Here is a 14,490-nt window from a genome sequence, read left to right as displayed (position 1 = left end):
ATTTGAGGCCTGTAGTCTTTGCCTTCCTTGGCGTTGCCTTCAAGGAACTTTGTTCTTGAGGCTTCTAGCATTCTGTCAGATGCAGCTGAAATGAGTTTACAAGTTCTGAAGTTATTGTGAAGCCAGTGGGAAAGTGTTATTTGTTCCATCTTGACAATTATGCTTTCTATAACCCTTACTTTCTTAGCAAAGCAACTTGAAAACAGTCCTTAGAATGTAAACATACTGTCATTTGCTGTTCTTTTTCAGGTCACTGGGTGTAACGTTATGGGAGCTTTTTGAGAATGCTGCTCAACCTTATTCAGACTTCTCTGACAGGGAAGTCCTTTTCCATGTCATAAAGGAAAAGCAGGTTAAACTCTTCAAGCCACATCTGGAACAGCCATACTCTGATAGATGGTAACTCTTTTTAGTTTGTATTCATTCTTAAAGCTGCTGAACAAGTTCCTCAGGTTACTCAGTTCTCTTAGAAATACATCAAAATTGCTGCATGAAATCGTGTTCCTGGCAAAGAAACCAGTAAAAAGAGTTGCTATGGGTGAAAATTCATGCTAGTAATACTAATTGTTACCCTTCAATTCATTACATATCTGATCCTTACAAATTCCTTTTCTGTGTGGAACCTATTGAAACATGTTTCTTCTTTGTATAGGTATGAAGTTCTGCAGTTCTGCTGGCTACCTCCAGAAAAGAGACCAACAGCAGAAGAAGTACATAGACTCTTAACTTACCTTCGCATGCAAAGCCAAAGGGACTCGGAGATTGATTTTGAGCAGCAGTGGAATGCTCTTAAACCAAATGCCTCAAATAGAGAAACAAATAATTCTGCATTTCCAATCTTAGATCACTTCACAGGAGATAGACTTGGTCATGAAATGGAAGAAGTTCTTACTGTAACTGAAACTAGCCAGGGTCTCAGCTTTGAATACATTTGGGAGGCAGCTAAGCATGATCATTTTGATGAATGTGGTCATGTGAATCCTGATGAAGCAATGGCATACACAAATATTTTCTTTCCAGTGGAGGTTTTTGAGAGGTCACTTTCAGAGCAAGGGCCAGGAGCACAAGATGGAAGTGGTCAGGAAACATCACTTGCTGTCCCTGGGGTGCTACCTGTGTTTGATGCCCACAAACTTTCTGTTGGAAATGACTACTATATCCAATTAGAAGAGAAAGGTAGTGGCTGCAGCATGAATTTTGATAACCAGTCAGTTGTACTAACTACAGAAGTTGATCATCAAGAGGCTCTACAAGACAAAAATTCTCATTTCATGGTTCTCAGGGATCTTGATGTTGAAGAATCCAGTACTGATGGGGATTTCTTCCATTATAATACAGATCCTAAAGAGGAAATTTTGCCTGCTGCTGATAGTCCAGAAAGTCCTTTCCAGAATATCTTTAATGACATTGACAGATCAGAAGAATTGATGAATAGAAGTATGTTTGGCTTAGCTGAAATGAATGATATTCCTAAAGATTTTAAGCCAACTGCTTTAAACTCAAACATGGGCGCTATAAACGCAGTAGGTTCTTCTGAGAAGGAGCGTTCTAGTTGTGAAAATGAAACTGTTTCCTTGTGTGAAAATACCTCTAACCAGTCTGGCTTGGTAACTTTAGAAGAACTTTCTGATAATTTCTTATTTCTTCAAGAGAAAAAGTTATTAACGGGGATATTGTCTAACAAAACCAGCAGTGATTTCAGGCAAAAACCAGAAGCTGTTCTAAAAAGTATATTAGAAACCTCAAACAGGAACTCTGTAGAGCCTGTGCCTATGTTGGCTGAAAATGCACAAGTCTTTTCTTTAATACAGGAAAATCTCAAAACTGTGAAAGATGAAAATTTTAATCCAATGACAATAAATAAAGATTTGAATTCTCACTCTCAGATTACTATAGAGATGCAGGCACCCTCTAGTCCATCTGTAGCACATAAGTCATGTGATAAACATGTAAATCTTTCCCATTTGAAGGATGAAGGAAAACTGTTAAATGTGGAAGTCAGTGAAGTCTTGCCCTGTAATATTGATAATCTCTGTCAAGAAGAGCTATTCAATAATGCCAAAAATCATAATATTGGAAACAATCCATGTTATGGTGTTGCACTTGAAATGGAGTGTGAGGGACAAATAAAACCTGGAATGCTTATTAATTCTGGTGAAATAACTTTAGGTAGTTTTGGTAGAGAAAAATGTAATGATCAGGAAGATGTGAAAAAAAACTTGCAAAATGAGTCACCCACTTTAAAAAAAGATGAAGGTTTATTGGAGGAAAGACAAACATCAAATCATTTTCAGAACTGTAAAGATGTTACTGAAGAGATGACCCTAACTTCTGTTGCCACTTCAGATTGTACAAGTCAGGATAGTCTTTTGGAAGACAGCTCGTCTCCTACGCAAACTGTAGAACAAGCCTTAGAGACACCTGACTCTTTGGATTCTTTAGATGTAAATGAGGTTTTAGAATCTTTACAAGCCCAAAGTCCTCAGAAACTTTTGCCACCAGATAAACCTGCTGACAGTGGCTATGAAACAGAGAACCTGGAGTCTCCAGAATGGACTTCCCATATCACTGTTGAGGATGCTTCTAATACAGATACTGCACTATGTACTGTCAGCAACAGCAATGTCAGTGCTTTACCTCCTAATCCAGTCATAATTGTTTCTGAAGTAGCTTGTGTAGATGCAGTAAACAGCAATTTTGAAATAGCCCCAAAGATTTTTGTAAGTGGAAATCAAAACTCATATAGAGACTCTGCCTATTTCTCTGATAATGATTCTGAGCCGGATAAAAAAACAGAAGAGACTGTAAATCTGTCAAGAGAGACTACAAATGTTATTTCTTCAAATAGAGAAGAGAATAATACTGAAGATTACTCTTTTGAAGAGGCAGAGCAAAAGCGTGATCTAAGAAATTACCAGGATACCAATAATCAAAATACAAAATTAGAACTAAATCACAAGCTAGAGATGCAAGAGACAGATGTAATGATACAGGGGTGTCCTGATAAGTGGGCTGAGGCAACGATTAATTCATTGAAAAAATCAGTGGAAAATAACTTCAGGAATGAAATAAAACTGTCTGAGGTGTCTCACAAAAGTGTCTCTTGTGTTGGCACTAATACATCAGAACTTCTTTCACACAGAGACTTAAAGTCAGTGCATGACATGCACAGTCCTTCAGATTCAAGTAACGGTGAGAAGTCCTTCTGTCCCATTGAAGGTCCAAAACTGAAAGAGCCAGATATTGAAGGAAAATACCTCGGCAAACTTGATGTTTCTGGAATGCTTGATTTAGAAGATGGTGATGATGCAGATGAAGAAGATGAAAACAGTGATTCTGAGGATGATATGAGGACTTTTCATATGCATAGTCTGAGTTCTGACAGTGAAGATGAAACTGTTCATCAAGTACCTGAGATACTTACTGACAAGGATGATGGGAAGCATCTGAGAAGCTTGCTGAAACTTCCAAAATCTCCTAAAAATGAAAGTCAACTTGAGCACTGGAAAAATGAGAGAAAGGCTGTAACATTCTTCGATGATGTCACAGTCTATCTGTTTGATCAGGTATCCTTTATCTTTTTAATTACTAAGTTACAGGTTTTTTTAAACAAGTCATGGTGAAATAGTGTAATATTTGTAGATACATTGTTATAAAGAACCTTATCAAGACAAAAAAGAAAAGTGATAAGTCTTGTGTGTGAGGTGGGTTTTTTTAAGAAAAAAGACTAAACTTTAAGAAAAGAATAAACTTCTAAGAAAAAAAAAAAATCTTTTTTTTAACCTAGATGCAGTTGTGTGCTGATGGTAGAATAGCACTAACTTAGTGAAACATGGTTTTGCATGGGGGTGGGTGTTTGCTGTCAAGTCCTAAATCTCCACTGCTTCTAGAACCTTGATGGCATGTACTGAATGAAACCTGCTCTTGAAAAATGTCATTCTGATGCTGCTCACAGAGCTGCATTTAACTTTAATACATGAGCCAGAATCATTATGCACCAGATACGATTTTACTTACCAATTGTTGATGTAATTTTGTAGAATTAGCTTATCTGTTTAAAGAGTTTGAGGACTTTGGGTATTTTAGCTCAAATGTTTTTTTTATAAAAAGAAGTTAAAAAAATAATCATGCATTACTTAGCAATAAGATAATGTTTCCCTATTTGCTTTACCAATTTTAAACTTCTGTAACTTGATACAGAGCATTGTGTTTTAACATTATGGCAGCTAGACCAGTAGTGAGTTTAAAAGAACATTCACATTGTCAGGCTTTGAAAATGTTGCTTATGATGATGCATATAAATACTAGGAATCAATGTGTTTTGGAATAGAAAACAAGTGTGGTTTGGGTTTTTTTGCCTCTGTAGAACAGTAATCCCTTTGTCAGAGGGGAAGGCAAAAATTAGCTGTTGTGATAAGGTGCTCTTTGAGCTCTTGCTTATCGTTGCAGTAATCGATAAAATGTTGACTTCTTCAAATACCAGTCATACTTAAGGATAAAGAGAAGACAGAATTTGTATGATTAAAGGGCCAAAAAAAAAAAAAGTTGGGAGATGGAGCTAAACAAGTTTTTTAATAGAAAACAACTACCTGTGACATGCTGATTAGAGAACTATTTTCTATTTAATTGGAAGATATTTTAGCTTTGTTCCTTTATACCTTTTTATATTATAAATAATAGTCATTTCTTGCATGCATTTTAATGTAGATTTGATACAACTTTTGTAGAAAGTGGTATTTATATAGGCTTAGTCTACAACTCCAAGTTTTGTTGTATGGTAGTAACTAGATGCTAGCAGACTACTTAATTCCATAGCAGATTTGATTGAAAATAAGGTGGTTTTGGAACCCTAGGAGCCAACTGTATGGGTACATTGTGTGTACACAAGAATTAAATAAATTATTTTGGTTGCCTTAGGAAACACCAACTAAAGAGCTGGGAAACCGTGCAACAGACTTGAACAGCCAAGGCTCTCGCAGCACTCCTGTTCCTTCTTCGGGTTTTAATTACTTAAACAGATTTACGAATTCAGAAAGCTCAACAGATGAAGAAGGTACTTGAATATATTTATACAGAGCAGTGTTTGAGAATGTTTTATGCATGGTTTTGATGAAATGTTCCTAAAAATATGTGATTCATAAGTTCACTGCATCATCTTGGCTTCAGTTTTGCTTTTTAAGGAATACTTCAGCTAGGTTCAGATACTAGCCCTATCGATTACCAGTGTTCGGAAGATAATACTGGTTGTTTATAGATCGGTGTGTCTTAACTTGAGAAGCAACCCAACTGTCGACAACAAATCTTTGAGCCACGTGACTATAACAGGGTTGACTTGATCTTTTTGGACTTAGAGAGTGGGTCTGGATATCACAGCATCCCAGTGCTACTAGGCGATCTCACTAGAGCACTCATGTGACTTTGAGGACTCTTTCTGTACTGCCAAAACCTGGATTCAGTAAAACAAAAAATGATTCAGTTTCCTTAGCAGCTGGGTTTAGTGTTCTGCAAGCTCAGTCATGCATCTGGGGAGTTGCTGTGCACCTCAGTTTCAAATGTAGTCTCCTACTGACTCTCCCTGTCAGTTTGGTGTCTCACTGCTTCCAGACCTCCTCTTTTTTCCCATCTCTCCCCTCTCTGTTTATGTGTAAACATACTCCATGCTCAAAGAGGAGGAATTAAGAATTGCTGCAAAAGTTTCTAGCAAAAGTTCTCTCTTTATTCCCCCTGCCCCCACTTGCAGGAAAATGCAAGTTCTTTAGCCTTCCTGTTTGCATTAAGGTAGTACCCTTAAGCCTTTCTTCTATTATGTAGTAGTATAATGAAATGTAGAGACCGAGGCATGTGCAGTGAGCATAAAACCACTTGATGGAGCATTCTTTAATCTCTTGTGTGATTTGTTGGAAAGCTTTGTACCTTATGTCCTGATTCAAAGGCCTAAGACCGTAAGTCTCTTCCAATTTATTAAAATAATGGCAATCATCAACAACTTGATTTCTAAAAGCTTGTAATTGTTCCAGTGGAAATAAAATAATAAATTCTCCAGTCAGTCTCTCTTAATGAAATTGAGTTATCTGAACACTTCTATATTAAAACACGGTAAGTAATATTTTCTCACTGCATTGGATCATCTTTGGCCTTTTTGGCTTTTGAAGCAAACCCTTAATGCTCTTAGCCTGGGAATCCATAGTTTTTCAGTGAGAGCTCCTCAGAACATGCATGTAAATACTTTTGTGTGTATATAGTGTAATAAGGTCTTAAACTGATATTGATAAACACTGTATCTAAAACTGAGCATATGAAAGTGGTTTAAATTTTTTTGGTTTTTTTGACACAAATTGGCCTATCTTAACAATTTATGTTCTATGCTTTGAAAGCTGGTGTTCTCCAACCACTTTCAGATAGAAGGCTATAGTTTCCAGTTCTGATGGTTGTCAGTAACAGTGTCTGCAACAAGAGTAACACTTTTTCATTGGGAGGGTTAATGTTTTTAAGGCTGTATTATGATTTGCGTATGGTATATCAAAAGCCTCCTAAGTTTAGATTTTGCTTCCAAAATTCACCGGTATCCTCAGTAATCCTGTGATAATGAATGTTGTTCCTACTGCTTAGGGGATTTTGTCTGGAACATTATAACAAGGTTTGTTTTGGGTTAATGCAGTCTTCAGGGACTTGCTTTTAAAACTATATGTAATTTTATATGACTGTAAATTGTTCCCCCCCCCCATTTTTTTTTTTAAGGTGGGGGTTTTGAATGGGATGATGACTTCTCTTCTCCAGAGCCCTCCTTTATATCAAAGGCAGCTAATAGTCTTATTAGCTCTAAACCACCTCTTCAGTCATCAAAATACTTCTCTCCACCTCCACCTTCCCGGACTCTCGAACAGAACTGGTCACATTCATCCCCTTATTCCAGATTCTCTATATCTCCTGCAAACATAGCAAGCTTTTCTCTTACACATCTTACAGATTCAGATATAGAGCAAGGAGGTAAGTGATTTAGTTCAAGTAACTATTTTAAAACTGCAAATTAAAAGCTTTGTTCACAGATGTGAACAATGTAGATGATAAATATTGTTCTATTTTATACTTAATTTATAAGCATATTTTTAATTCTGTAAAGGTTGCATCTGATATTGTATTTCAGTAGGTCATACCTTTCTCATTAGACTGAGATTATTTGCATCCAAATCACTAATAACTAGTGGCTGAATATTCTCTAGAATATTTACAGGACAAACTCACAATTTTTCTGTTCCCCAAACTAGTACTATATTTATATAAATGAAATCTATGCAGTCCTTTCTTAAGCATTTCTGTATAGCTGTCACCCTGTGGCAATGTAATAAGAGAAAGCTAATAATTCTTGTTATTTCCTTGTCAGAGGTCACAACTTATTTTTATTGCAGAGGGTGAGGATGCTAGGAATATGTTGGCTGCCATTGTTGTCTAAACTTATTTTACATTTCAGTTTCTCTTTATAATTACTTTTTAGGAAGTGCATTCTTGAGGTTGTATCAAGAATTGTATCAAGAATTGCACCATGTTTTCTAGAGCTGTGAATAGGATAGTCCCCTTGTTAGGGGAGACTAACAATCTGTTCATAGCAGTGTTGGGTAGTAGCAGTATTTATTAACGGAACCTTCTTGCCTCTAACAAAATGATTTTTAAGCTTTATATCTTTGGTTATGAGAAAAAATGAGCAGACTTAAATCAGTTTAGCATATTATTAATCTTGATTAAAATACTGTATTATAAAGATAAATATTACTGAGTGCTGAGCCTTGCTGATGGTCAATGTCCTAAATGTAATCAGTGTTATATAGAGTTGTATTGTTCTTGTATTGTGCTTACTGATTAAAAAATGTTTGCTTAATAACTGACAGATAAGAGTTTATTTTGGAGATACTACATTGCCTTATGTGTCCTAAGAAGTGACATTGAACTGTGTGATTTAAGCAGATGTCTATGTATAAATGTACCAAATGTTAACAGTAGTTGAAAGCTCTAGAGAAATATTAACCAATACTTGGAAATGCAAAACTGCAGAATGCCAAGTTCTAGGAAAAGTCTTGCAAAGAAGTGAGAGTTTGTGCAGAAGGATTTCCCCTGTACCTTATGACCTTTCCTCTCCTGATAGGAAGCAGTGAAGATGGAGAAAAAGATTAAATGAATTAAAACTTCTTCCTGGGATTACATACATAGGACACATACGCTCTGTGTCTGAAACTTCTTTATCTAAACTCTGGATCTCCTGGAGTAACGCAGGTAATCAAGAAGTACTAAGAAATGAAAGTAAACACTGAAAGCAATGTTAAATCAGGACATTGATTTGAATGTGTATTTAACTTTGTAATGTATTTTTAAATCAGTGCAATTTTGCTTTTCATTGAAAGATGATTCTGCCGCTGTTTTCAAGTACTTGAAGTATTTTTCAGATAATTTAAGAAATAAGTAAAGCAATTACACTACAGTCTGGTTTATGTATGAGATTGTATAATATTCTTTTTATATTTTTCCATGTAGTTCATTATCTATTTGAACATACACCTGTTGTAGACTTGTGTATAACTGTCCTGTGCAACAGGTGGCTGTGTTGCTGAAACTGTATGAATGATAGTTGATCAGTAGTGAGCCATATTTATTCAAAAAGATATCACTACATATTACTTCGCTTATTACAATTGCACTATGGATTATTCTTCCTCTATTTCCTGATGATGTACAGAATTAAAATCTTAAATTTTTCAAGGAAAATAAGACAAGTTGAATTGGCCCAGTTATCCAGTTTAATTTGTCCTTTTTGTAGCCTTTGCTATGCACGGTACTTGTAAAACATACATAACTTCTGAGTGTTACGTTAGACTTGCTGAAATCTTATATTCAGTACCATTTCTAAATGATGATTATCAATTGTTAGTGTTCATGTTTTATAGGAAACTGGAAAAGAATATCTGATATACTCTGGAATTAATTTTTAGATGAGAGATGATGTCTCTTCATTCCTGAATATGATCTTACTGACTGCTTAAACAGTGATAGCATTTGACTATCATACTTAAAGGACTTCCAGTTTTCATTACAATTTCTGCTTTGGAGAGAAAAGGGCGAAAAACTGTACAAAAAAAGTAAAAAAAAAAAAAACTTGATGGAATATATGAATCTTCTAAAAATTAATTTCTGTAGACTGGATTTAGGCATACTTGGCCCTTTGCTTATTCATTCTGTGAATTTTGAAGCCCTCTGTTTTCTCCTCCTGACTGCAGATTGGAGCTGCCATTCAGAGGCCTGTGGTATATCTACCTCTCAGTGATTTTATTACAATTGAGAATTAGATTAATGGTTAATAATTCAAGCATTTGAATAAAGTCTTGATCCAAAGTGGTAGTCAACTGGCGCTCATATTTCATACCCTTTATAAGCCAGACCTATTGTCTGCAGGGCTCCATGGTGTATCTTGAAACGCGCACTGACCCAAAGAGGCAAGGTAAAGTTTGTTCTGAAGCTGTCCGTAGGGAAGGGAATACAATGTTGGTTTTCTCACCTGTGTTTCTTCTTTTGTTTTGTTCTTAACCTTCATACGTTTAGCTAATTTAATCCTTTAAGTTGCTTGAAAAAATCTTTAATTACTACCCCAAAGTGAGTTCAATTGAGGAACAAATCTCTGGCCTCCTGGAATGCCTTATGCAGCCATGGATCTGTGGGAAACACTGACAGGAACAGTCTACCTGGTTTTAAAGCATTTGGTATTTTAGTGGCTTTTTTGGTTAGGCCTTCAGTGTAATGCTAGTCCAAGTGCTCTGTGTTTATATCCAGTCAGCAGAGAATTTTGATCACCCAAAGCATGGGAGGACTAGATATTTTCACATGTGTTAAGCTTCTGTGTGGTATACCTCTATATGCATTTTGATTTTTTTTAAATGTGTTTTAAATGACAGGACTATAAAGTTATTTTTTTCTCCAGCATTATTTAGCCCTTAAGACTAGAATGGTTTTCCATACCAATCAAAAGGAAATTATTTAGTTACAGAAAGTTATTTAAAGTTGCCAATATATTGTTGAGATGAGCTGTTCTGATGAGGCACTCGGGTTCAGAACTTGGTCAGAACTGTACTTCAGTATGAAGTGAGGAACAGAATTTTTCATGGACTTTTCCCAACACATGATTTACGAGGCAAAGCCAAGTAGTTCTTAGTACATGCTTACAGTATGTACTTTAGAGGGCTTAAAGAAGCTGTGTGCTACTCAACATCTGCTGAAATACAGGTAATAGACTTGGTGCACAAAGTGTTATAGCTTACTAATTCCATAATACCAACGCTAAATTCCTTGAATACAGCTAGATTAGGATATCTCATCTATGTTTTCTATAATTCTCATGTTATCAGAAATTAAGCAGGAAAATTCAAACCTAAGAATGAAACTCCGTAAGTGGTCTGCAAAGAATGTGTGGGCTTATCTGCCTTACATGTAGTGAAAAATCTAAAGGATCAGACCTGGAGTTCAACCTTAATTTTGAACTGCTTGATTTAGAACACAGTTCAAGGTTAAATAAAAGCTTATACTTCTGAACGTTACAACTTGGTTGTGCTTTTTCGTTCTTGTAATTCCGGGAAGTCAAATATTTAAATTAATCTCATACAAATGTGCAGTATTTCATCCTGCACATAAGGAATTTCCTTAGCTTAATGAAAATCTGTGATTTTTGTTCTCCAGTTACCAAGGTTTAAAGAAAATCTTATATAAAGTGAAAGTTTACTCCTTTGTCCAAATGGACTCTTCGCTAATGAATTGCCAAAGGAGCATATTTTCCAGAATGGGTTGGAATGCGTATGGTACTAAGCAAGGTAACATCCTTTTTAGCTATACAATGAAGAAAAAGAAATATTTAAAGTTGACTCACCACACTTAAACTATGGATTTTAATTTCAGTAATCCAATAGGCTGGATTACAATAATCTAAAAGGCCTTTTTTTGGAAAAAATATATGGTTAAAATCAGATCAACTACTAGCAATATTTAAATAAATCCACTGAGCAGTCGGTTGCACAATGAAGATAAATTAGTAATTCCAACACTTTACATTTTAATAAGGGAGTTTGTCATGAGTCATACATTAAACTATATGTAATTTCTTGCACTAGCTACTTAAGCATGGTTTCTGTTTTAGAAGTACATGTATCTATTTTCAATGGTTTATTATGAGGACTGGTTCCATTTTAATTCCTTCTCTAGTAGAAAACCTAGATTACTCAAATATTGAAGGCATTGTCTCAATTTGGCTAGTAAAGTTATTTAAATGATCTGATTTCCCACCTAAGGAAGTTTGTTAAAAAGGAGGATCTGTAGTGAGAAGCCAATGAAATGAGAAGTGTCCTGTTTTAATGGAAGCACCTGTACTCTCCCCAATCCCAAAGCTGCAGATAAGTTGCATGTATAACTGCATTTATGGAAACTGCCATTTCCATGGAAACAAACTGATTAACTGTTTTTTTCATATCCTTGTTGATGCACTAATGAAAGCCATTTAAGCCTCATTCTTTTTATCAGTATTTTTAGCAGATTTTTATGTAGTACTAAATCTTTTTTCATGAGGAGGCTGGTTGGTAGGAAGACATTTTTTTAAAATGATTAAGCACTATGCTAAAATGTCAGCATTGTCAGGTGTTAGTGACATGGCTATTTTTGTTGAAGTTGGTAAAAGGTGGAATCAAAGTATATTAGCCTTATAAGAAATAGCCTTAAAATAAGAATGGAGTGTACAAAATTACTTCAGCTTTAAGTCATACAGAAATATCCTTGTATGTTAATGGGTTTTGGTACAAGACTGGAAGAAATCTAGAGGAGAGTCAAACATCATATAAACTTATTGAAAATAAGTATTTGTAATACCAGCAGCCTGTTTTTCAGAAACTTGAATATGACTTACAGTTAGTTTTGTTTATGAAATTGTTTGAACTTGCACAGTTGTAGGTGTAACTTAAATGATAAATGGTACTGATGTGTGTATATATAATGTTTAATTCTATTTGTAAATGAGAAACTATGTAACAAAATCATAGGTATGAGGTTTTCCTATTGTAATTTAATACAGGTATGAGGTTTATGGCAATATATCATAGTTAATGAAATTTCAGGTCAAAATGTCTTTAAATTGTGTACATTTTTAAATTGTAATTTCTACTGTATATTGATTATCATGCATAGTGTGATTCAATAAATTGCTTGTAATTTAAAAATATTTAATATTAAAATAAAATACAGTTATATATTTATAATCTCTTTGTCTATGTTTGTTCATTCTTACACAGATACCAACAGTAGATTAGGTCTACACTATAGTCTAGTTGGTTATCATAAGAGATATTTGTTAGTGTCCAGAGGTTTAGAACATACTTTTTTGTACCTTAAATGCTCAAAGCTCCAGTCCCTGCAAATGGGTCTTTATTAAATAGTGTAGTCACCTTCTAACTTCTTCTAGTGTCACCTTTAATTGACCAGCAGGTGACATGTATATGCTGTCAGTAGAGAAGCAATACTCAAAATACAAACAGAACATAACTTTTGAAATTTATTATTGCTTTTATTCCTATAACTCAGCCTCTCTAGGAAGGGAGTGCAGATTTCACAGTTTCACCCTTCAGAGAACAGATTAATGATTTATGTTCTCACTGTTAATATTGAGTTTATTTCTAGAAGAGGAGTAAGATTTTTTTTTTCTTTTAAATCTAAGTCATGTGCTGAACTAACTGAAGATCTCCAGGTAAATGAAGTACTTATGCATATTGGTAGCTTCTTTCTCATGAGATTCAGATTACTTAAGTCCTGGCACTACTTGAGGCAGGAGAGGGAAAAGACCTGTGTTTTCCTCTTAACCTGTTAACCACTAAGACTGTGATGAAACATGGTGTAAGTAGTTAGTGGAGGCTGTTGTAGAAGCCCCCCCAGTTGTATCACAGCTGTTCTGAGTCCTGGCAACTGTTGAAACCTTGGAATGAGAAACTGATATCAAGGTGACTTAATGAGGTAAAATATAACTACAGGACTGAAATTTGACCAAGACACTGGTCACTATCAAGAACAGATGTCAAAGATCCCATGGCACTTACTGGTCATCTCATACAGAACCTACTGCCAAAGAAGATGAGTACTCACAATCTCGACCATCATCAACCATCTTGTATGGGATAGAAGTGCTTCGTCTCTGGGTCTCTGTCACACGGGCAATAGGATAACTTGCACAGCCCAGGGCAGAACAGAGAACTGAGCCAGATTTTTCCTCCTCTCCCACCCCTGGACACTTCACCTACTGAAGTAAGTATAAACTTACCCCTCCTACAGTGAAAATACTCATTTATGCTTTGATCTGTGTGGCTAAGCCTCCACCAGCCTGGTGCCAGCACCATCTCTGCTGCTGGGGTGCTGTCCCAGGAGTCCAGCCCCGGCTGCACCTTTGTCTTCATTGAGAAGACCCCAAAACCTGGCAGATCAGTGCTGCGAGGCCAGGCTGAATTTTAGTTGTCTTAAACCTTGAAATGCTGAGGTGTAAGCAAACTGCCTCAGGTGAAACCAGTTCCTTGGATTTGCAAAGGGGAGCTGCGATGTTGGATCTGGGCATGGATGAGCTGGTTGTGAGGTGCTTGTGTTAAGATACTATTAGGATTTAAGACTGCAATTCTTCACTTAAAGTGAAAAGGGAGGACTTCATACCATCTGTCTTTGAAAGCTAAACCTGATTTTAAGGGAGGTTTTGAAGGACCACTTAAAGAATAAACTGGTGTGTGGGGGGCATGTCATTTGGGGCAGGAGGGGAAGGCTACAATACTTCTGCAGAGCTTTTAGACATTTTTATATTGTAAAATGACTGTTTAAGGTCAGGTAGTGCTTTGTTTTATGCTTTTATTTCTGGGTGGCATGTGGAAAATCCCTATTGCCTGTATGCAGCAGCTTGTGCTGCTGTCCTCTTCACCGTGCGGCTAGGGGAACAGGCCCCGGCGGTGTAGGCTCACTGCTTCACCCCGTATGTGGGCTTGTGGAGTGGAGACCTGGCAAACCCCTGCGCGGCTGCTGGAGCAGCGCAGCACGGAGGGGCCACGCGAGCGCTGCAGCCTTGCTGGGACCCCCGCTTCCCACAGGGAAGCGCTTTAAAACCTGGATCACCTTTTTGGAGAGGGGTTGATCGTGCAGTGCAGGATTGTAAATCTTCTGCCCTATCGTGTTTTAGAAAGGCAGGTTTTGGACAAAATGCCGTGGTTTTAGCCATCACCTAACTCTTACTGATCTGCTGATCTGTCCAGCAGCTGCGGTGAAGATCTGTCACCTCTTATAGCCCCGTCTCCACCTGGGGAACTTAAAAAAAACAAAAAACAAAAAAAAAACAAAAACAACAACAACAACAAAAAAACACCTCTAAGGCTTTCCGTGGAGGCGAGGGAAGCTGCTGAAGACCTTCACCTCGCCCGCCCGCCCGCCGGGCCCGCCCCCGCCGCCGCT

General features: G+C 36.6%; 1 protein-coding gene across 2 annotated transcripts in view; it reads left to right on the top strand.

Moving 5' to 3' along the window:
* The window catches only part of LMTK2 (lemur tyrosine kinase 2), a 44,750-nt gene extending 32,475 nt beyond the window's left edge, over positions 1-12,275 (top strand). The window contains exons 10-15 of one of the 2 annotated variants that reach the window (XR_003256236.1): positions 250-399; positions 653-3,566; positions 4,918-5,053; positions 6,739-6,987; positions 8,138-8,265; positions 9,264-12,275. Coding sequence is in view for 1 of the 2 variants with exons in the window: in XM_026083058.1 (XP_025938843.1) it covers positions 250-399; positions 653-3,566; positions 4,918-5,053; positions 6,739-6,987; positions 8,138-8,166 (3,478 nt within the window). In the remaining variant the exon portion in view is untranslated. Of the gene's footprint in view, positions 1-249; positions 400-652; positions 3,567-4,917; positions 5,054-6,738; positions 6,988-8,137 lie in introns of both variants that reach the window. The other variant, XM_026083058.1, reaches the window with a different exon arrangement.
* The last annotated feature ends 2,215 nt before the right edge of the window (positions 12,276-14,490 follow it).

The sequence above is a fragment of the Apteryx rowi genome, unplaced genomic scaffold (genome assembly GCF_003343035.1).
Source record: "Apteryx rowi isolate R43461 unplaced genomic scaffold, aptRow1 scaffold_6, whole genome shotgun sequence".
Classification (NCBI taxonomy): domain Eukaryota; kingdom Metazoa; phylum Chordata; class Aves; order Apterygiformes; family Apterygidae; genus Apteryx; species Apteryx rowi.
The sequence above is the reverse complement of the archived record's forward strand: the minus strand, read 5'-3'. Positions and strand labels throughout refer to the sequence as shown.